This window comes from Cottoperca gobio, chromosome 1 (assembly GCF_900634415.1).
Source record: "Cottoperca gobio chromosome 1, fCotGob3.1, whole genome shotgun sequence".
In the NCBI taxonomy this organism is placed as follows: domain Eukaryota; kingdom Metazoa; phylum Chordata; class Actinopteri; order Perciformes; family Bovichtidae; genus Cottoperca; species Cottoperca gobio.
In genome coordinates this window covers 12,524,785-12,548,321 of record NC_041355.1, presented here as the reverse complement: position 1 = coordinate 12,548,321, position 23,537 = coordinate 12,524,785, and the positions used below count along the sequence as shown (strand labels likewise).

The window sequence follows — 23,537 nt, the reverse complement described above, 5'->3', positions numbered from 1 at the left end:
AAAAGTATAAAGTACCTCACAATTGTACTTCAATACCGTCCTTGAGTAAATGCACTTAGTTACTTTCCACTTCTGTTTGAAATACAGCGATCTCAATATTTTTTAGACATATCTCCATTGACTCGTGAGCACGATGACATTTCTGGTACCGGGGAATTGGCTTAGAGTGAGACATCTTACTTTCCCCCTCAGCTCGACAACGCCTATCAACCGCTGTCAACACAGGCAGCAGCCTACCAACAGCAGAAACCAGAATATTTGCATAGTGTGTGTATTATTAAGCACACATGTATACAGAACATTTCACCATGTTACCACAGTGCTTTATGCGTTGTGCTTTGTGCGTTATGCTTTATTCTTTATGCTTTATTCTTTATGCTTTATGCTTTGTGCTTTATGCTTTATGCTTTATGCGTTATGCTTTATCCCTCGTCGTTCCTCCTCCCTTGTCGTTCGGGGCCGATATTTCTTTGGTTATCACAATAAATTACCTGCCTCTGACAATGAAGGCATCCAGGTCGAGGCACATCTGCCATCCATGCCTGATATATTCCTTAACTTGTACGATACATCACTACTTTATACTGTATCTTTGTTACTGAGGAGGGAAATAGCCTTTATGCGTCCTCTAGAATTGGTAAATATTAAAAGCAGGAATCCATTGTGTTATCAATTTATTAAAATTATAAAGAGCTTTCAGTCTCACACAGCTATACAGACAGCTGAAACTAAACAGAGTGTGAAATAAATTAACCTAATCTTTTTGAAATGTACAAATTAAGTGAAAGGTAAAAAACAAAATAACTACAGAACAATTGCAAATTATACATAAAATCTTAAAATCCCTTACCATATCTTTAAAAAATATATATAATATTTGGTTCAAGTGTATTCATAATATATTGCAAATAATTCTTAGATGTGATGTCACTGTGGCAACAACAATGCAATACATTCAAGCTACTGATGAGCAGGAACATCCCAGCTGTGACAGTAACTTCTCCAAGGTGTCACAAGGAGACACACAAGGTTTAATCAGACACTGAAGTCTGTGCGAAATGTTGGAGTTGATCATTTGTCGTTTTTATATCCTCTCTGCCAGGTTCAGTCTGTTATGTCCCAAAACTAAACTTGAGCAAACAAAACCAACAGGTAGAACTGCTCCACTCATTTCCCTCTTCTCATGTTGGCTTCATCTGATTCAAAGAAAGAAATGAAGGAAGGGTTAGGATATGTGATAAACACCGCAACACATTACCTGCACTGTGTCAGCTTTAACAAACAGTATCTTACTAGCGTAGTCCTCTGAGGTCATGGGTTGAGAGATGACCTTTCTGAAGGCCTCCAGCCACTCCTGCTGCTCCTGCTGCTGCTCACACATAAACAAATACTGCCTGTCCGGAGTTTGCAGCATGATGCCACAGTTCCACCGGCCTCCCCTCGTGCTCCGCCCGTTGCTCTCTGAGGCAGAGTAGCTGTGGCTCTCTGTGCCAATGAAGACAGCACCCAGCTCTGTCGCATCCTAACAGTGAAAACAAAAAGCACATAGAAGAGCAAAAACTATGCTATAAATACTCTGCATATTTTCCTTGAAATGTTGTCCACCTCAAAAAAAGAATGCAAATGGTTTTAATTGCATAATCATTGTATTTATTTTGTAACCAAATCTTAGAATTATTGTTTATATATACACATATATATATACATATATATATAAATATATATATATGTACACATGTATATATATATATATATATATATATATACACTTTTATTAATTCACACAGTCACTTTATACACACATAAATGTGGTATTATCTGTCAATTACCAGTGGACCTTTATAATACAGAAGCTTTCTGTTCATGCAGCACAGTGTGAACCATCTCTTCTTGAATGGCTCCCGATGCTGAAAGCACAGATACACAAAGAAAGACACACACACACACACACACACACACACACACACACACAAAAAAAGACATAGAGGCAGAGAGAGAGAGAGAGAGAGAGAGAGAGAGAGAGAGAGAGGAGCGAGAGAGAGAGAGAGAGAGAGAGTGAGAGAGCGAGAGAAAGAGAGAGAGAGAGCGAGAGAGAGAGAGCGAGAGAGCGAGAGAGCGAGAGAGAGAAAGAGAGAGAGAGCGAGAGAGCGAGAGAGAGGGAGAGAGCGAGAGAGCGAGAGAGAGAGAGAGAGAGAGAGAGAGAGAGAGAGAGAGAGAGAGAAAACTTTTTTTTTAATTAATTTGTCAGATATAATAAATGTAAATAAATTGAACTAATTTCTGTAATAAACTCAGATAGTTGACAAACCGTTGGGCCAGTTTTCTCCATGTATCCCTCCTTCAGGCAATATCTCGTTATCTGAGGTATTAACTGTACAAAGAGACACAGGTACTGAACAAAAGTTCCAGTTTAACACTTTAACTCTAAGCTAAATCTTAAGAAATGTTGTCTCACGTCATTATCTCGAAGAGTGGGATGTTTCTTCTGGAGGTATGCCAAGCGTGTTGCCCGAATAGCATTGAACAAGGATACAATTACCTGTAAGGCATCAGATATAGGAGAGCATATCAGGAAGGAATACATTGCATCAATGCAAATATAATGTCTGGACAGTTTTATACAATTTATGTAAAAACAAAAAAAAAGAGCTTTAAACACCAGGATAGCTGAACAGCTGTATTTAAGCATGACACAAATATAACGCATGTTAACAGTAATATACTATAATATAATACATATGTGAAGATATTCTGATGAGAATGTTTTGAGTTATATTTACATTTTAAATATACTTTTCTTCAACACTTTCCTCTAGTTTACAGCTTCTTTCTTTGATGATATTGTGATCTAATGCGATGTGTGATCTTTGAGATGCTCCTCACAGCAAGTGTGAGACTATACATGCAGTGAAGTCGAGACATCTATCTGGTAAAAGTATTAAATTAAATAGAAATTTCTGAAAAAAAGTAGTAGTTGCAAATTATTTTACTTTTTTGTCACAGTTTGTTGTTGTAATACTCATGTTGGCCACAAGAGTCTGAATGCACCACTACCCCATGTTCTAAATAGGACTTTAAATGTTTTTCACAGATAAACAAAAAGTTGCTTTTTCCTCCACATCTTTTTTTTTTTTTAAAGGAACTTAAAATATTTTCCTGGCAAAAAACTCTTTCCACCTGTTCTTAAGTGATCAACCCAGGAGAGAAAACTATCTCTGTGATCTACATTAGAAAATGGATCACAAAAAAGAAAAAAGAAAAGCCTCACTTTGCTTTCAGGGTTTCCGTACTCACCTGTCCTTTCTCGTGATAAACAAACAGATTCCTTGTACGTTCGCCGTGCATGTAGGAGATCTGCAGACCGTTAGTGTGCCTGATCTTCTCTGGCTGGAAAACTGCATTCAGGTCCTTCATGGAGATGACAACTTTTGGGAGCTTGGACTTGTTTTTTTAAGGTTGAGGAAGGATTTCAGAAGATTAGAAACAAAGGGTATTTGACTGTGTATGCTCATAACACATTGCAGATTAAATGATGATGTGGCAAAACTCACATCCTCTTTAATAAAGTATCTGAGCGTAAAGTCTTTCCGGGACAGCAGGAAGATCCTCTTTAAAAACTGCTTGTTGTCTTTGCCCTTCTTCCATAGAGTTGACTCAAACAGGTCTGCATTAGGTACATTCAATAAATAAAAAGATATAAAGAGCAACTAAACTTCTTATATAGCCGAATCTAATATATAAAAAAACACAAAAAGGCATAATTTTGAATGTTTTGCTAATTGGAAGAATATTGTTATGTTAGTATGGTGGCAGGATAATTACCTGAGCAATACGTTTGCTGAAAGTAGTTTTCTCCTGTGAATTCTCTTCTTTCATACTTTGCACGGATCCATTGATCCTTAAGAACACTGCAACAAAGAAAAACACTTTACTCTACTGTTTTCCTATGGAGGAAACTGACGTGTTTAAGTAAAGACCAGAAAATGTGCAGACCTCTCATTGATGAATGAGTCTAATTTATATTGTCAGCAATTATAGCTCCATTTTGTTCTTCTTCCTGTACCTCTCCACCCCCTTCATTAGAAATACTTCACTTATCACTTCCACTGTGCCAATGATGTGAATGGATGGTGTGTGTGTGGGGACGGTCACTCACATGCAGTCTTTTTGTTGCGGCTGATAGAAGAAGGCAGGGACACACTTTTCATAAATGGCTTTGGCTGCAGTGTTTCCTCTCTCCTGCATGAACTGAAACCACAAGATGTGAGATTTAAAAAGACAATTCATATTCATTCTCTTCATTTCATGTTTGTAGATCCCTGCCTCGCGAGTTACAAGTTAAACAGACCTCAAGATTATTGTAATTATGAACAAAACATGTACAGCGTTGATGTTGAGATATATCAAAGTATATTCTTCAACATTTACCTTATTCTAAAACAGAGCATCAACACGGGGGACAGATGAGGTATCAAGATTTCAAATGTAAAGGTTTTTTTGTCACATGCGCATACAATAGATGAAGAATAATAATCTGAATCAAAGGAATAATAATAATAAATATAAAATAAATGTGAATAAAAATTAAAAGATAAAATATATATAAATATGTAATAGATCTTAATATTGCCCCAGTTGGGGATATCATTTTTTTTTATAATATAAAATTAATTGAATAAACAATAATACATGTGTTTAGCTATCCATCCAATGAATACAAACTACAAACGTATACCTCTACTAGTGAGTCATCCCAGAGATCCAGGCGTAAGGATTTCACTTTGCTGACAGCAGGCAAATTACGATGAATCCCCGAGCAGTTTAGGCACACAAAGATACCAAGAGTGTAGGAGGCCCAGTCAGGCTCTGTGAGCAAATAATAATAAATAAATAAAAAAAATATATATCAACGTTTACACTGTAAGAGGAAACTAAATACAGTACCAGCTCTAGGTGTACGAGCGGCACATTCAGACCACAGTACGATAAAGTGAAAGGGACAATAACAGTTTCTTTTGTAAGGTAATGTGCACTAACAATCTGTAAAGTTAAAAGTGAATTGATTTGAAGTATTACATTTCTTGTTTGTCCCTCTCACACAGACTGGCCTCGTTAGTGATGGCGACACGTTAGGAGGAACAATGAGGTCACACCACAGAATAAACAGCAGCCACTGCTTCCCCTTATGAAAGTTTATTATAAAACGTGACTTCTGTTAACACACAACATCACCTGGCCTGGTGGCATTGGGTACTTTTCTTTCATTCTTATAACTTTACTAAAGAAAAGGTCTTTACTCACATAGAGATCAGGTGGGAAACAGCACCACAACACAATGGTGCTATTATATAAACATGAATATATCTTGGTTATGAATCTTTGTTAGCGTACTCACCAGGAACTCCACAGTCAGCACACAGGTGGTTGCCTGGCTGTCGCACCAAATTGAGCAGGATTTTGTTATTTCTTTCCACACTGGCCATAAGTGAAGGTAGTTGGCTTCGGTCAGAATGACAGTTGCATCCCAACAAAAGAGCTACTAGGTATTAACTCCATATTGATCCCACGCATTGAATGGTACAGAGCTGCTCTGCCTAGTGGACCAGCATTTCCTCTTACCAGCACAACATCATGAAAGTTATTGTTCTGCACACAAACGCAGTTCCAGAAATAACAGAGAAAGGAAGTGAAACAGACGTCACTGTGTAAAAGGGTGATTGAATTACAATATGAGGCACAGACTTCTGTGTAGCTCATAACTGTGAGTTAGACTGGTGTAGGTTAGGTGTTGTCACTCAGGTATGCTGTAATTATCTGAAATAAAGTTATGTTTATTTAAGAATATTTAAATAAATCCATGTTAATTAATTAATTCAAATGCAGGGTAGACATAACAAAAACATAATTTTTTTATAGGAGGCTTTGTAGATAAATACAATAAAGCATAAAATACTTCACAACCTGTAACAATTTAATATTTTGTAATCTTGGTAAAAATTCACAATTAGCCACCTATACAGGCCATTCTTCCTTTGTATAAAACATCCCGTGGTCAACTTTATATCAATTTCATGACGTTATCTTGTATGGAAATGTGAATTTACTGGATTCTTCTATGTCTATGTACAACAAAAGAGATTAAACTATTCTGCTGTCAATAAACATTTATTTAGGATTTGTATTTGAATAACTCACACAGAAACAGAAACAATTACTCCTACTTCTCTGTGTTCTTTCTACACTTATTTCATATGGGAAAACACTAATATTTCAAATGTACTGGTGATTTTTTGTACTGTATCTTTCGGAGTGTTTTAAATTAAATTTCAATTTTTTATATATATTCCAGGTTTCTACCACATCCTCACAAATACAGTACATTTCTTTTTTGATTCAACTTTAACCCGTGCAGAGGTTTTATCAGCCAGACTAAATCAAGACATCTTGTGAGGCCCACCCTTTACAGTATATCTCAAAAGTGTGTACACCCTTTAGATTTTTGCAAATATTCTGTTATATCCTTTCAGGGGATAACATTATCCTACTGAAACTTTGATATAACGTAAAGTAGTCAGTGTGCTGCTTGAATAACAGTATAGATTTATTGTCCTTTGAAAATTACTCAGTACACAGCTGTTAATGTCTAAACAGCTGGCAACAAAAGTGAGTACACCCCATAGTGAACATGTCCTAATTGTGCCCAAAGTGTCAATATTTTGTGTGACCACCATTGTTATCTAGCACTGCTTTAACCCTCCTGGGCATGGAATTCACCAGAGCTGCACAGGTTGCTTCTGGAATCTTCTTCCACTCCTCCACGACGACATCACGGAGCGCACGGATGTTGGACACCTTGCACTCCTCCACCTTCCTCTTGAGGATGCCCCACATGTGCTCAATTGGGTTTAGGTCTGGAGACATACTTGGCCAGTCCATCACCTTAACCTTCAGCTTCTTCAGCAAGGCCGTTGTCATCTTGGAGGTGTGTTTAGGGTCATTATCATGTTGGAAAACTGCCCTACGGCCCAGTTTCCGAAGAGAGGGGATCATGCTCTGCTGCAGGATGTCACAGTATATATTGGAATTCATGTGTCCCTCAATGAAATGCAGCTCCCCAGTGCCGGCAGCAGTCATGCAGCCCCAGACCATGATGCTGCCACCACCATGCTTGACTGTAGGCAAAACACATTTGTCTTGGTACTCCTCACCAGGGTGCCGCCACACACGCCGGACACCATCTGACCCAAACAGGTTTATTTTGGTCTCATCAGACCACAGGACATGGTTCCAGTAACTCATGTTCTTGGATTCATTGTCTTCAGCAAACTGTTTGCGGGCTTTCTTATGCATCGGTTTCAGAAGGGGCTTCTGTCTGGGGCGACGGCCATACAAACCGATTTGATGCAGTGTGCGGCGTATAGTCTGGGCACTGACAGGCTGACATCCCACTTCTGCAACCTCTGCAGCAATGCTGGAAGCACTCGCATGTCTATTTTTGGAAACCAACCTCTGGATATGACGCTGAGCACGTGGACTCAACTTCTTTGGTCGACCCTGGCGAGGCCTGTTCCGAGTGGAACCTGTCCTGGAAAACCGCTGTATGATCTTAGCCACTGTGCTGCAACTCATTTTCATGGTGTTGGCAATCTTCTTATAGCCAAGGCCATCTTTGTGAAGCGCAATAATCCTTTTTTTCAGCCGCTCAGAGAGTTCCTTGCCATGAGGTGCCATGTTGTCCAGCATTCAGAGAGAATTGTGCCCAAAACGACAAATTTAACAGCCCTGCTTATCATTTACACCTGAATCCTTGTAACACTAACGAGTCACATGACACCAGGGCGGGAAAACAACATCATTGGGCACAATTAGGACATGTTCACTATGGGGTGTACTCACTTTTGTTGCCAGCTGTTTAGACATTAACAGCTGTGTACTGAGTAATTTTCAAAGGACAATAAATCTATACTGTTATTCAAGCAGCACACTGACTACTTTACGTTATATCAAAGTTTCAGTAGGATAATGTTATCCCCTGAAAGGATATAACAGAATATTTGCAAAAATCTAAAGGGTGTACTCACTTTTGAGATATACTGTATATCACTTGTTTCACTTCCGGTTTTGTAGTTGCTATTGCTGGCTGTTCCTGATCGGTTCACATGATATACATTTCTCAAAGTAGGGAGCAAACACACACAAACACATTTTTGCAGAGGACATATGGCCTGATTACATATTACAAAACATTACACAATACCATTGTAGACAGGAAGTTGAATGAAAAAGATAATGGAGTCTGAGCACTTCCTTGTTGCTGAAATGCATTAAGTCAATACAGGTGGCTGAAACAATAGTGGATTGATATCTAAGGCTGCACTTCTGACACTGTGGTCAGCAGCACTGGAGCACCACAGGGCACGGTACTCTCCCCTGTCTTGTTCATGGCTGTGTCAGGAATGGACAAGAGGGGGATTACAGAAACCTGGTGGAGGACTTTGTGAGGTGGTCCAAGTCGAACCATCTGCAGCTGAACACCTCCAAGACCAAGGACATGGTGGTGGATTTCCGAAGGATCAGGCCACACCTGCAACCGGTGTCCATCGAGGGGGTCGACGTGGAGGTGGTCAGGTCCTACAAATATCTGGGCCTGCAGCTGGACGACAAGCTGGACTGGACGGCAAATATGGACACTCTTCATAAGAAAGGGCAGAGTCGTCTGTACTTCCTGAGAAGGCTGGGGTCCTTCAAAATCTGCAAAAAAACTACTGTTGATGTTCGACCAGTCTGTGGTGGCCAGCGCTCTCTTCTATGCTGTGGTGTGTTGGGGAGGAAGCAGCAAGAAGAGGGACGCTGGGCGGCTGGACAGACTGGTGAGGAGTGCTGGCTCTGTAGTGGGCACAGAGCTGGACTCCCTGGTGACAGTAGCAGAGAGAAGGACCCTTGATAAATTGTCATCCATCCTGAACAACGCCCACCGCCCTCTGCACAGCACATTCACCCGGCAGAGGAGCGTGTTCAGCTGCAGACAGGCTCAAGAACTCTTTTGTTCCAACATTCCAACAATTCAAACTTTCCAAACATTTCATACACTTCAAACCATTACACAAAACAGTGGTCAATGTTGCAGTGGTGTAAAATTACTTTTGTAATTATATAACAGTCTGTATTTTTACATTTGTATTTATAATGTACAGCCTTTATCGCTTATTTTAAATGTTATTTGTACTTACTTTTTAATGGAGGGGGGGGGGTGTAATGTTAAAAATGGTATAATGTCTTTGAAGCTACTGGATGCCTAAATTTCCCTTGGGTTGAATAAAGTATCTATCTATCTATCTCAAACGAACACAAACGATCTCCTGGTGGCTGCTGACTCTGGGATCCTATCCATACTCATCCTCCTTGACTTGACTGCAGCCTTCGACACCATCTCACATCACATCCTTCTTGACAGATTAGCTTCCATTGGTGTCACTGGCACACCCCTCACCTGGTTCAGATCTTACCTCTCTGGCCGTACCCACTTTGTTCAACTCAAACACTTCAAATCACAGTCCCTTCCTGTCCTCACTGGTGTTCCTCAGGGCTCTGTCTTGGGCCCCCTCCTATTTATCATCTACCTCCTACCTCTCGGCCATATATTCAGGAAATACAGTATCCAATTCCACGGTTACACGGATGACACCCAGCTCTATCTTTCCACCAAGCCCACATCCGCTCTCCCCCCCACTTCCCTTTCTGACTGCCTACTGGAAATCAAATCCTGGTTCTCATCCAACTTTCTCAAACTTAACAATGATAAAACCGAGGTTCTTCTAGTTGGCTCCAAGTACACTCTGGCCAAAACTGATAAATTATCCCTTACCATTGATAACTCCACAGTCCCCCCCTCCCCCCAAGTAAAGAGCCTGGGTGTCATTCTCGACAGCACCCTATCTTTTGAAGCTCACATAAACAACATCACTCTGTCTGCCTACTTCCACCTCCGCAACATTAATCGTCTCCGCCTGTCACTCACACCCAGTGGCGGGCCGTGCATTTCACACCTAGGCCTTCAGTGATGTCCTACACAGTCCTACCCGAATTATTCCACCTCTTAATACCATCATTATGATGCCATGGCTCTAGAAACTATACATTTAGACAGAAACGCAGTATAACCGGGTGTTGCATCACCTTAACATAGTCAAGTACATTATATTAATATTTCCAAAACATTTAGTTGTAAATAGCAGGCATTCCCAGCAGTACAATGTGCAGAGCCTCTCGGAGGCTGTGAGCCGGGGGTACCGCTCGTAGTTAGTGATTTGAAAGTGGCGGACAAACCCTTTTCCCGGCTGTGATAGGCTTGCTTGCGTCGGGTTGGCCGTTCTCTTCTCACGATGTCTAGCTTTTCTTGAAAAGTTTGCCTTTAAAATGGAGTTGTAATTATATCTGCGACCAAATCGATCTCTTCTCCTCCTTCAGCCATTGTAAAAAACAGCGTGTAGAAATCGACACAAATTAGCTTGTTCAAAGTTTGCTAGCTCTGCCTCTCAATAGTGCGTATCCAATCAAAAGACGTGCACGTGCTGACGTTATTGTACGCCTGCTAGCTGGCCCCGGTGTCGCCAACTCGAAATCTGATTGGTTAACGCCACAGTTTTGTCTCCGTTCACTTTAAGCTACAGGCGCCTGCACTGTTGATTCTGAAGGCCTCAGGGCAGATTTCTTGGACCCTGGCAACACATGATGGCTGAAATATGATTGGATAAAAGCTCTAACATAAAGGCCAGCCCTCCAAATCTCGATCTGAGGCTGGAAGCAGCGCAACCAAGAGGAAAGCTATGAAATGAAGAGAATAGACTATGGGGAATAATTTAATACATATTTGTGGAAAAAATATATAAAAATGAAATGTATATTCTGATGATGTTTAGGCCAGAAGAGAAGGCCTTGCTGGCCCTGATGGCCCACCACTGCTCACACCCAACACCACCGCCATTCTCATCCATGCCCTTGTTACATCCCGTATAGATTATTACAACTTCGTCCTCTCTGGCCTTCCTCACAAATCTCTACGTAAACTCCAACTGGTCCAAAATTCAGCCGCCCGTATCATCACCAGAACTCCTTCCATAGATCATATCACTCCGGTTCTCCAACAACTCCATTGGCTCCCAGTTAAAGATTATTGATTATTGATTTTAAAATTCTGCTCCTCACCTTCAAGGCCCTTCACAATCTTGCACCTTTATACCTCTCTGAACTCCTTCACACCTACACTCCCTCTCGCTCTCTCCGATCTTCCTCTGCCTCCCAACTCACTATTCCCTCTGCCCGCCTGATCACCATGGGGCCCAGAGGCTTCAGCCAGTCTGCCCCCCTTCTCTGGAACTCTCTCCCACTAAATATCCGCAACATCCACTCCCTCCCCGCATTCAAGTCTGGTTTAAAAACTCATCTTTTTAAATGAGCATATTCTTAATAATTACTCATTTGTTAACTGATTGTTGTTTTTAAGTTTTATTTTTTCTCTGTTCTCAGTTTTTGTTTTGTTTGTGAATGACTGTCTGACTTTGTTTTGTTGTTTGTTTGTTCCTTGTTTTTAACCTTATGTTCTGTATGGTGTCCTTGAGTGTCATGAAAGGCGCCTATAAAATAAAATCTATCTATCTATCTATCTATATCTATATCTATATCTATCTCTCTCTATCTCTATCTCTATCTCTCTCTCTATCTATCTATAGCTGCATTAATTAATTCTGGCCACTAGGGGACAGGCAAACTGCGAAACAAGCTAATAAACACACACATATTTGCCAGTTTAAATAGGTACCTTCGAAAAAACTAAAGCAGGCTAATACAACAGCCCGTCAAAAATCCCACCTTTGTGAAGGTTATTAAAATTGTTTTAGAGCTTTTGATTAAGATCATTTTGGAGGCTGTAGTTTGCAGGAATGAAAGACATTTTCCAATCTTTTAAATAAAAGTAGAATACCACATTGTAAACATACTGTTTTACAAGAATACATCCTGCATTCAAAATCTCACTTAGGTAAATTGATGAAAGTATTATCAGCCAAATTAATATTAGTTTTAATTAAAATTAGTATCAATTATGCAGCAGAATGGCTGCTGTCAGTGATACATTGCTGTGTAAGCAACATTTTCATATTATAGCTGGTGGAGGTGAAGCAAATATTAACAATTGTATGGTTGGGTAGATTAATCAATATCAATTCAACATCTTTGAGAAAGTATAAACTACATGTTTAAGAATAAAGGGTATACTATTAAATACTGTCGTAAAATAGAAACACTCCAGTAAAGTACATCAAAATTGTACTTATATGCAGCTCTTGAGGAAATATACTGAGTTAGTTTGTAGTGCTATTGCATTTTACTGCAAAATACTAAGATGTGTTTCTAATAATTAATCTATCCTCACTAATATAAATTGGGTATGTAATCATAAACAATATGTATTAATGCAGCTCAGTAATCAGCACCATATGAATGTGTGCAATGAAACTACACACTCCTATACAGTAAGTAGCGGTATACACCTTTAACGTTGTATTGCAATCCGCCAATAAAACAGAGAAGAAGAAGCAGACCGGAACCAATGTGGTGTTGTTGTTTTACGCCGGCGGATGGAAAACCGTCGGACAACAATCAAAGGGCAAAGCTGTTCAACCTGTATAATGTTGTAGCTAAAAAAAATCGATTATTTATTTTAATTAACGACAATGTGGGTCGCCAGGAGACTTCTGTCGTCGGTCACTCAGAGAAGTAAGTTGTTGTAGTGAAATGTTTCACTCGCTGTTTGAATTCGCCGGCTAGCAATGTTAGGTTAATTTAACGTAGCTAGTTTTAATTGGTAAAATAAATGTTTACAGGTTATATTACTATTTCCACTGTTTGTTTGTTTTAGTTCCCACAGCCTTGGAGTCCACAATAAGTTGACTGACACGAGGTCCGTCTACTCACGTGTTGTGGAGAGTCCAGCTTGTAATGGGTTTTGTATTATATAAACACAGGTTGATTTGATAAGTCAGCTCCCTCTTATTTGTTCTGCAGGTAAATATGCAGGACAGTCTGGTTTATTCCCTCGCCCTCAGCACGGCTGCCTCCCTGAGCTGGAGCCGCGGTACCTCCAGTGCACATGTTGCTGGCGGAGCCGGGTCCCCGTGGCACGCTTTGAGACCCTGAACGCCTCCATCTCCTTAACTTCTGCACCCTGCAAAGAAGACAACAGATCCCTGGATGACTGCTACACTTCTGAGCAACGAGACTCCATCCTCCAGCTGCTCAACACCGCCTCACCGTTAGAGATGACAGACGTCAAGCTCCTCAGAGGCCGCAAGTCCGTCAACATTGTTGAGTACAGGACTAAAAACGGACCTTTTAAAACTCTGGAGAGTGTGGTGAACGTACCGCTGCTGAAGCACAAAAGTGCAGTCACGGTGTTCAACTCCATTCTCAACCCAGTTAAGAAGGAGAAGAAAGTGAGGATTCAGTGGGCCAAGTTCATCAGGCCAGAGGTTGACAGGTCCTGGTTGGAGGTGAGGTCTTTGTCCATTTTCACACACCTGCCCTTGTCTTAATATTCATGGTTGGATCACTGAATGTGCATACCAGGCACTGGCACTGGCGCCGACGGGGTTAGGGGGACCCAGCTGGTTCAGAGCATCTGTGACTGATAACATCTCTTGTGGGATAGTCAAACGACTACAAAGAGACACAAATTAACTACAGAAAGACTTTCAGATGCAAAACCAACATTAAAAATGACGCCAAAGAAGTGCAAACTACCATAAGGACTACAGAGAGACACAATGACTACCAAGAGATGCAAACTAACCGTGCCACAATTAGACACAAAACGACGACAGAAAGATGCACAAACAACCACGGATGGGATAACGACTACCGAGACACACAATAAATACAAAGATCACCACAAAGATGCAAAATGACTACAAACGATCTCATAATCTGTCCATGCCTAAATAAGATTACTGCTGTTTTATTTCAAATCAACATTTAGGTCATACAAGGCTAAGACTGGGGGGGGTTTGTGTCTGCCTGAGATGCTGAACGGGGTATTCTTACTATTTAGTATTGCACTTCGATAAAGTTGTGGGCCTTGTGAGAGACGGATCAAAACGACTGTTTAAATCAACGCAGCAGATGCAGAGATATCCTGACAGTCCCCAGTTAGTAATGTAGCAGTTAAGTAAAACAACTGCTGCCTGTGTCTCATTTTGTTGTCAAACTAAATGTTAAAGCAGGATAATTCACTGTAACATCATGATTCTGTATTCGTTTACGCAGGAGGCCAATACAATTGTGTCACTAGTCTGCGGGACCAATAAAATCGCCTGGGCTCATGTGGACCGTGGGATGACGGTGCTGGAATGGCAAGAGCTGGTGTGTCCAAATTTCTTGAGGGGAACATACATGGCTTCTGCTTACTTGAGTGATGTGAGTATAAATGCCAGAGTCTCATTATAGTATTGAAATTTTACTCGCTAGTTGAATGAGTTTTTGTAGAGAGACTATATAAACACCTATTGGCCATTTGTTTAAGCTTCGTTAACATCTGGGTGGAACTGATGGTACGGAATATAAACGCACAAACTGCACAATTTGTAACTTTTCTTTTCTGCCATTAGGTTTCTGCAGTTCTGACACTCCTCCCATCAGCTGACTTTTACATAATAGAGAAATCCTCCATGTCGGTCCAGAATACGGCTCTGTTCCCCGTCATGGCCCACATGAGGACCGTGGAGGCCATGCTGTTTGCTCTGCTTGAGCGAAGAAACTTACCACCTGAGTCCAACTTCCCTCCAAGGTCAGGGGAAAAGGATCAATAACGAGCTTGAAACTATGAATGCACCAGAATACTGTACATTTGGCAACTATTTTTAGTCTGACTTGTTTCCCTCCTTCGCAGGGTTTTGAATATGATGCGTATGGCAGTGGGACGTCACTTTGAACTCGTGGTGGGCGAATCGCGGACCAGTGGAGCACAGGCTGTGCGGCAGCTGATGGCACAGTCGGTGACCCAGAAGCTCCCCAGGATAAACTTCTCCCCTGAGCTGCTGGTGAAATACAGGAATTATTTCCAGATGGGCAGCAGAAGAGAAGGCGAGGAACTCTGTGACGCTCTGCTTCAGGCTTTGGCTTTTTATGAGCTGCTCAGCAAATCTTCCAGTTAGCCACCACATGGTCGGATCTCATGCCCCAACCGTGCACTACATGCCCCAACATAAACCTCTTGAGTGGCATTCTGAGCCCTTTTGGACTTTTAACAAACATTTACCTCTTGAACAGATTCGGTGGGGGTGGATGGTACAATATAGTGAATGTTTTTGCTGTTACATGAAACACTCTTAATACTGTATATATATTTTTTGTGATATGAGGGTTGGCTGCAGTGTTTTTGTTATTTCCGTGTCGACCTTGTTCGATTTGGAAACTTAAAGTAAAAATGCCTTCTGAGGTTTTATGGATTATGCAACAACTTTTATGAAAACACTGCAATGATCTCCCCGGCAACCCACGAGTACCTGAACACATTTCTTTAAAAATAATCATTTTAATAATACATTTTATTTACTTTTCCTGGTTACACGTGTAAATAAAACACGATTTCACATCTCAACTGCATTACATTCATTGGACAGTATTCAGGTTAATCAATGCACAGATGAAAAATAAAACGCTGACTGTAGCAAAGTGAAGCAGTAGGAGGTTCTCTACGAGAAATCTTCGGCCAGGAGTTGAATGGTTGCCTTTGAGAGGCACAGGTGTGTGTTGCTGAGGTAGTTCAGACGCCTGCTGTGGGGAATAAATCATTTGATTTTTGTCTGCACATATTGAGTATGATTTCATTACTGAAATGTGGGTGGAAGATACAACTCTCATCATCATCTGCCTTTCACTGTCACACTGACTACCCCGAGTTAAAGGAACACTTGACCCACAAAAGTATATCAATTACTCCGTTACCATGAGTTCTTGACGAAAGCTTTACTCGCATGCCTCCACGGTGAACAAAGAAAATGGAGAAAATTCTTGATGCTTTTACGGTAAATGGTGGCCACATTTAACAACAAAACCTGTTTACTAACTCATGCCGTATGATCCAAGTCATTTATCCAGTCGTATGCTCGCTACCTACCAAACACATGAACATGCAGAAGAGTTAAGTGGTCAGGTTTTTGCTAATATGCACACTGGGTGAGTAATTGATGTGCAAAAGATCATTGTGGGGTTGAAGTATTCAATTAAAACTAGATCTAAGTTTGTAAAACCAGTGCTGTCATTCTGTCTCACCCGACTGGCTCCTCTTTCTGTTCCTGCACTCTCTGAGAGCGACAGATGTAGCGGAGGACCGGCATGTAGTCCACGCTGACAGCTCGTCTGTTCCCCAGCAGGCTAAAAGATTTACTGCCCAGCACCGTCCTGCTCAGCTCGTACCTCCTTTTGGACACACTGGGAGGGACAGGCACGTGGTTAAAACAAACAGACATTTGTGCTTTGTAAACTCACCAGACATTAAACAGACTGCAATGCCTGGAAGTAAACAATTTGAATTAGTATTCGGAAGTTTAGATGGAGAATAGACTCACCTTGGTGCACACAGAGGTGGGAAACTAAAGCTGAGGCTCTGTGTTTTGGAAGAGGCCGGTAATGTCACTCTCTCCACCAGCCTCCGCCAACTTGTGTCTCCCAGTTCCTGTCTGCATTGTTGGGCTTCAGTCCACGCCTCAGACACCCGCCAACAGCACCTGTGACACCCCAGGCCCTCAACAGCAGCCTGAATATCCAACAGCCTCTCCTCGCTCCAAATCCTGCCCACCTCCTTGTCCTCGCTCATCTCATCCAACAAGCCATCCTTTATCTCTGCTCCCGTCCAGACAAACGCCTCAGGTCGGCATGAGCCTGAAATGAGCGGTGCTGCGGCAGCTGGCATTGTGGAATCAAGGTACGACATGAGGTCAAAGAAGTCTGTCAAGGCATCCAAACAGTCGGTCTCCACTTGGGCTGCTTTTCCTTCAGTCTTGTCTCTTGAACTAGGAGCTCTGGAACGAGCCCTTTCTGAGGAGAACGATGTTCTTTGAGCAGAGGATGTGGTGTCGCACGTTGCTGGAATATATTTCTTTCTGCTAAGCCTGGAGATATTCCTCACAGATTTGCGGAGGTTAGTTGACGCATTTTTACTGACACATCCATCGAGCTGCTTGATGTGAAGATGGATGTCAGAGTGAGCCAGCTCCCTCTGCAGCCCAGGACAAGTCCCCGTGGCCCCGACAGGTAGAAGACGCTCCAGGTTGCAGTACAGAAGAGGAACACGTCCTCTCCAGCTCTGAGCCAGGAGCCTCAGGAGCTTGTTCATGTCCGTTTCAGACCACGACTGACACTGGAAATATCGACAGATGAAGTTAATTCTTCTGTGATAAAGAAGCGTCTGGAGTTTATACACACAAGTTGAACATATCAATACTTGCCTTTAGAAGGTTGAACAGTAGGTTTTGTGTCACAGGGTGGAGACCCAGCATGCTAGCAGCGCAGCCTGGGTCGGATTGAGGAAGTCGAAAGTGTACATCGTCTCCTCTTTCAGTAACACTAGAGAAGTCTAGATAAGGAAATATAAAACAAGATGGAACAGAGAAAGTTCCTGCAAATCTGCACTGGTGTTTTTTTGGTAACATAATTACGGTCTACAAAAGGGGGCTTGATATATTTAGAGCAACTCACGCTGAACATGAGTAGGCTCCTTACGGGACCCTCCACTTTGAAATGCCCGTCCTCCACCGCTGTGCACCCAGAGCTGCAGCTGCAGCAAACAGCGTCTGACGTCCCCTCTGCACAGTCTGACGAGGCTGCTCACATCGTCCAACTCCAGTCGCACGTTCTCAGCCAAACCCACCAGCAGCAGGTAGCTACAGACGTTCACCTTGGAATACAAGGAGTACGTTTACGGCAAAGTGGATCCTTCTTGCTAACATTTGCTCTAATGATTCTGCATGTGTGGGAAGCCCATACGAGTACGTACACTAGGTTTGTTTGTCACCAACATACAAGAAAAGCTAGGCACTTGAGGAAACATGCATTTCACACTGAAGTTGTACAAGAGTGTAGACATTAAAATCAGACTTACCACTGAAGGGGTTTTGAAAATGATTTCCTCCAAGCTGCAGTTAAATCTCTCTCTGAATAAGGGATCTAAGGAAGACATTTATTTTACATCACAGCTTGTCCTCAAAGCTATTCTAAAATGACACAGTGGGTGCGTTTACCATTGGTGGTCAGAATGACTGGTCTTTTAGTGGTCAACATGAAAGTCTTGATGGCTGAAAGGAACCCAACATCATCATCAAATATGACATCAACCTGTGGGAGCAGATGGTTGCAGAAGGATCAGACCAGTGCGGTCTCATATCCAGTCAATTATATGTCTTACAGTGCCGGAGAGTTTACCTCTTCAAACAGAATGAGTGACGTGGCCGTCTTTTTGTTCTGTGGCACTGTTTGGTCAGAGCCCGTTTTCTTGCCGTCTGGTTTTTCCGATGACGATAGACGGCCGAAGTGCAAGTGATCTGCTTTGGCCTTCATCTTAAAGTAGTTGGTCAAAGTGACTGTGGCTGGATTCGCTTTTCTTTTGCGACTGGAGGGACATAAGTTCTGTGCCGCTTTCTTTCTTGAGGTAGAGGTGATATTTTTGAGACGCACTGTTTTTCCTGTAAAAAATAAAAAAACAAATGCCTGTAAAATATGTTAATATGACATCAAGGACTCAACTTCTGTCTTCAGATATACACTAAACAAAGCTAACACCATAACGTGTTCCACCTTCACAATCTCTGTTGCGAGCTTGTCTAAGTACGTTAGTAAGTGAGAGAGTTTTCATCGTTATTTAGATTACAATGAACACTGCGTCACCATCTTTGTCCTACCAGGTAAAGTCTCAGCTTTAGAAGTGCAGCTGTTGATGTTGTAGTTGTTGAAGTAAGTTGGTTTCGGTGGGTCCTTCCCAGACATCTCCACTAGGTGGGACTGTGTAGCTTCCTTCAGCTGGGACAGAACATGGCGGCCACTGCGCTGTGAGGAGCAGTTCACCTCAAATACCTTTGATGCAAAGGACACGGACAAATGAAAGGCTCAATCCTCTATTTTAAGTGAGGTGTCCAGACGATTCTCTGCTGTGAAAGCAAACTAGAATCTGGTGATTTGGTCATCTGGTAAGAGCCATATAATATCAACATTTGCCGAGGGATTCATTTTGACAATCAATTTAATTTGCCGACTCTCTTCCATTTAGAAGTAGCGGTCACGCAAAGTATTTCAAATTCAAGATCTTCTCTGAGTCCAAAGAGTCACATAAAAAAGTCAGGAGACATCATTTAAAATGAGCTACAGAGCCGTGTAGCCAGATATACTTTATGAGCACAGCATAACTGCTCGACTGTGAGTAACATATTTCTGTATAGAACAGGAAATATGTCCTTAAAAAGGTGAGACTCTTATGGAAAAAGAGACGGGAGGAACGGAGGACGGCAGATTGAGTACCTCATGATGTTCCTGGGTCTGTTGGCGTCTGATAAGATGCGTCTGTTTGCATGGACCATATAATTCTAAAAGCATACCTATAGCCATATTAATATTAATATTTTTGGCTCATTTTGTGCCCGAGTTATTCTACCCAGTTTTATGAGTCAACTTGCTGATGTAAGTTTGTGATCGCTCAGTGGAATGACCGCAGCCCTGAAGGATAACCACGCAGTTTAAACAGTCAATATTAAACCGGCTCATATTAACCTTTTTCAAACGTTGAATATTCTCGTAAGTCATCTCTCAGTGCAAAATGTGAATAAGATTTTACATATCTTTGTGATTACAGTTGTTGCAGAGCCTAAGATTGTTCACCCTGCCAGGAGTCACTGTTTGGTGTAGATGATGAGAACTAAAGATATTAATATTAATGCAGATAAAAACATATTCTTCCCGTTTGAATCCAACCTTGAAGCCCAGCTCCTGGGCGCAGGCGTACACTGAGGCGGTCTTGCCCACACCTGCAGGTCCGGTGATCAGCATGGTGTTGCACAGCAAACTGTCCCCCTCTGCCCCAGTCTCCGCCTGGAAGTCTCCACAGTCCCATGAGCCTGCACAGGAGGACAGTTAGGACTTTCATTAAATCATTAAAGTCATGTGAATACCCACAAATAAGCAGGCTTGTGACCATGTTTTGGGCATATTAATAACCACAGTTGACCCTGAGGTGAGATACAAGAGCAAATGTGATAAATACCAGCTCATACCATTGCAGTCATCTTCTCGTTTCCTCTCCTCCCTTTTTCTCCTTTCGTCACCTTCAGCTCTTAGTTTCCATTTCTTCAACCAACTGAATTCCAGAGAAACACCAAAATAAAAGATTGTGCTCACACTGATTTCAAGTCCAATATATGAGTGAAAGGGTGAGGAAGCTAATGATATAAAACTAACCGTTGCAGTTTATTCACAGAGGCCGAGTTGCCAATGACTTCACTTGAATGCTGAGGACTGTATTTTTCTGTCCAGAGAACTTCCTCGTAGCTGGAATCTAGACAAAAGAAAGAGGGGAAAGATCAGTTCCTGCTATTTAAAAGGGCATAAAACAATCGTATGACAAGTTTACCTTTTTGGAGGGTGTCAGAGGTTTGGAGTGACTGGCTGCAAGATTCGGTGTGATGTATCGACCCAGAGTACGGCTCACAGTGGTTCACAAGGCCTGCGGGGCTCCCACTTTGCTGCCTCAGTCTGCTGAGTACGACTTAGCTTGTTGCTTCTGTGCTGCTTCTTGACCATCGGGACAGGACTTTCCTGGACACCCTGTGCTGAAACGGGACAGTGACCGGCCCCCTCTGCAGTGACACTGGACCTGAGACGTTTGGGCACCCTCTCTGAGTTTTCATTTGCCCGTTTCCTCTTCTCTGTTAAGTGATTCTGGGTAGAGTTTAGATTGTCTTCTTTGGAAAAGGAGAGAGAGGAACAACTGGATTGTGATGATGGCAGCACAAGTTCAGTAGAATGGCTAATTTAAGTCACTGTTAAACCTGCTTTATGAATGCATAAATTAATGAATTGAATGCACACTCAGACTGTTTCTCAATCTCACCTGTGGATCCATAATCCTGCAGCCTTTCACTCGCTTTCTTCTGCAAAGTGCTGAACACTGTTCGCACCGATATCGCTGGGTTGGATATTTGGATTTCTTCCATGCAGCTGTGCAGAGCTGAGGGTGACAGCTGTCCTCTCCCGGACCTCCTTCTCTGCGTCAGGTGAGAAACTGTTGACGATAATCGCTGCGGACTTTTCACCAGCTGTACATCAGGGAGCACCGAGTCCTGCAGCGGCTCCACAGGCGGGTCCGGCTTCACGTCACTGTTACGTTTACTCTTACTTTGCCTTGTTTTGTGTAAGAAAATTGGTGCAATTTGAATGTTTTTGGCGCAAAATTCTTCCTCTGCTCCTGGAGTGGTTTAACTTGTCCGGTGGAGATGCCTGCAGCTGCAACATTTGTGTCTTTTGCTGCCAGCGAGGCTGAATCTCTTTCTGGCGAGGTCTCATCGTTGGAGAAACTCGACTCGGACAACACCAGCGTTACCTGGTCCGCGGTCCGCAGGTGCTCTTTGCTCGGACACAGAGCACCGTTACATGTGTTGCTCCGCTTGAGTTTGTTTCGCATCGTAAAATCCTCCAAATTCAAAGACTTGTGTATTTTGCTCTCGGCTGTCCCGCATGGTGCGGCGGTAACTTCAATTTCTTACAACAACCAAACTAGCAAACTACGTATTTTAACTAAATTCATTGAAGTATAAAAAATGTAAACGGTACCAATTAGTACTTCTTAGATGAATTCGAAAACATCCCAACTGCTCCGGAGTGACGTTTAAAACGTGCGCGAGAATGTAGCCAAAGATCGTGTATGTGCAGACACATCCCCGGAGGAGGCTCTCGTGCAGTTCAGCAGGTGAACCAAACTGATGCATGTAGGACGATGTTGTTAAAATTATATATCACATAAAGCCTAAACGGTGTTACTCAAAGCTGACGGCATAAAAACAAATACATTTTGCTATAAAATCATAACTCCAACACCCAATTTGTTCTCACCCGGAATTCAGAGCAGAGTGGTAGCTCCTAATGCTGTCACTACATTTGGTGTTTCTTTCTAGCGCGTGTATTTTATTGTCCTAAACTAGTAGGAAAGATGAAATGTAGATAAGAAGCAAAGATCAAAAGGGAGTAGAGAATGGAGACATTTCGATGTTGCTGCAGTGTTTGATGTGTATGTGCATGCTGCACATATCAGGTACTGATTTTATATATTTTTAACAATCATTTATCCAGTGGGTTGCAGTTTGTGCAATTTCTAATGTCATTCCATTTAATCTTTTTTTATACTATTAAGTTATTTTTCCATCAATATGGCATTATATTGCTTTTATATTAATTCCTTATTGTAAAACACTTGTTGCATTTCTTGGCTAAGAAGATGCTACACAAATAAAGTTTATTAAAGATAAAAGATAACTTGCCGCAATGTCTAAAATGCTCTATATTGAAAGAGTGCATCCCTTGAAACATACTCTTATCCGCTAGATTAATAGTCCTGAGACAAACTAAAAATAGATTTAACTAGGTGTGCATCAGTGCCACAATAAAGATGCACCTCATATCTGCCTGAAAAGCAAACCGTTTAAAGCACAGGAAACTAAAATGAAGTCTTTATGGAGAGCTTTTACCTGTGTGACCAACTTCAATTTGTTCATCATAACCAAACTGTGGAAGATGGAGAACTCCCTTTGTCCTCCTCAGTAAATTTACCTAAAGAAAGTTGAGACAGATGGCTTTGAAGGGTCAGAACGGGCCATTACTCTGCTCCCTGGCTGAAAATGAAGGGGACTGTTGAGAAACCTTTGGCGGACATCCCCAGGCAAGTTTTATTACAGCACCAACTGTGTCAAGAAGTCCCATCACCATCACGGAAAGAGATGCAGACTAACCAAATAAACACAAGAGTAATGAGTTTTGTCTAGAACTATATGAACTCTTACATCTAAAATGTTTTGGTACCAGCGAGGGGACAGACAAACTGCTTTACTCTACAGCAACCTCTGACTCTGTAAGACAAAAGCTTTCCTGACACTTTTGGGGAATGGCATACTCTGAGCTTTATTATTCAAGTTAATTATGCATCTTTTAAGAAATCAAAGGAGACGCACGACTGAGGAAGACTCCAGGAGGCAGAAGAGTATGAAGTATTTCCTCCCTTTGGAAGGAATGCAGATTAGAGTCTGCAAAGACGTCTTTCTGAAGACACTTGATGTATCTGGGAAATTTGCAAGGTCTGCACTCTGGGTAACCCTTTTTTCTTTTGGTATTCACTGGACAGATGTAAAGTTTCCTTTAATTCATATTCAGTGATGCCTTGGGTGAACATTCATTATAAATACAGGTCTGATCTTGAAAGTGCATTAGGACTGGGCTCAGCCAGTGAAGCG

The 23,537-nt window shown here is 41.8% G+C and overlaps 3 protein-coding genes across 6 annotated transcripts; 1 reads left to right on the top strand and 2 right to left on the bottom strand.

Moving 5' to 3' along the window:
• Positions 1 to 657: 657 nt before the first annotated feature.
• LOC115010478 (arf-GAP with dual PH domain-containing protein 2-like) lies at positions 658 to 5,636 on the bottom strand. Of its 2 annotated transcripts, none has more exons than XR_003832476.1 (11): positions 5,396 to 5,636; positions 4,736 to 4,866; positions 4,157 to 4,248; positions 3,823 to 3,908; positions 3,552 to 3,664; positions 3,295 to 3,441; positions 2,456 to 2,539; positions 2,309 to 2,371; positions 1,838 to 1,907; positions 1,294 to 1,522; positions 658 to 1,196 (listed from the first exon to the last, which is right to left on the bottom strand). XR_003832476.1 is itself a non-coding variant. In XM_029435046.1 (11 exons), exons 1-11 carry the CDS (start codon positions 5,481 to 5,483, stop codon positions 1,168 to 1,170), a joined length of 1,140 nt encoding a protein of 379 aa, XP_029290906.1. In that variant the 5' UTR covers positions 5,484 to 5,636; the 3' UTR covers positions 658 to 1,167. The 2 variants fall into 2 exon arrangements, 1 of the variants encoding a protein (XP_029290906.1); XM_029435046.1 differs by having other exon boundaries at positions 1,830 to 1,907.
• Positions 5,637 to 12,596: 6,960 nt separating this feature from the next.
• On the top strand, positions 12,597 to 15,766 carry tefm (transcription elongation factor, mitochondrial). Its single transcript, XM_029439220.1, has 5 exons — positions 12,597 to 12,774; positions 13,063 to 13,547; positions 14,320 to 14,469; positions 14,661 to 14,839; positions 14,942 to 15,766. The coding sequence occupies exons 1-5, from the start codon at positions 12,732 to 12,734 to the stop codon at positions 15,204 to 15,206; spliced, it is 1,122 nt and encodes a 373-aa protein (XP_029295080.1). The 5' UTR covers positions 12,597 to 12,731; the 3' UTR covers positions 15,207 to 15,766.
• On the bottom strand, positions 15,691 to 22,006 carry atad5b (ATPase family AAA domain containing 5b). Of its 3 annotated transcripts, none has more exons than XM_029439208.1 (14): positions 21,149 to 22,006; positions 20,669 to 20,999; positions 20,497 to 20,593; positions 20,313 to 20,395; positions 20,014 to 20,156; positions 18,951 to 19,122; positions 18,475 to 18,734; positions 18,294 to 18,387; positions 18,155 to 18,219; positions 17,752 to 17,950; positions 17,502 to 17,629; positions 16,623 to 17,413; positions 16,327 to 16,485; positions 15,691 to 15,825 (listed from the first exon to the last, which is right to left on the bottom strand). In XM_029439208.1, exons 5-14 carry the CDS (start codon positions 20,086 to 20,088, stop codon positions 15,747 to 15,749), a joined length of 2,022 nt encoding a protein of 673 aa, XP_029295068.1. In that variant the 5' UTR covers positions 20,089 to 20,156; positions 20,313 to 20,395; positions 20,497 to 20,593; positions 20,669 to 20,999; positions 21,149 to 22,006; the 3' UTR covers positions 15,691 to 15,746. The 3 variants fall into 3 exon arrangements, with proteins under 3 accessions (XP_029295068.1, XP_029295051.1, XP_029295058.1); XM_029439191.1 differs by having other exon boundaries at positions 15,691 to 15,828; positions 21,149 to 22,004; XM_029439198.1 differs by having other exon boundaries at positions 15,691 to 15,828; positions 20,669 to 20,996; positions 21,149 to 22,004.
• Between the last annotated feature and the right edge of the window lie 1,531 nt (positions 22,007 to 23,537).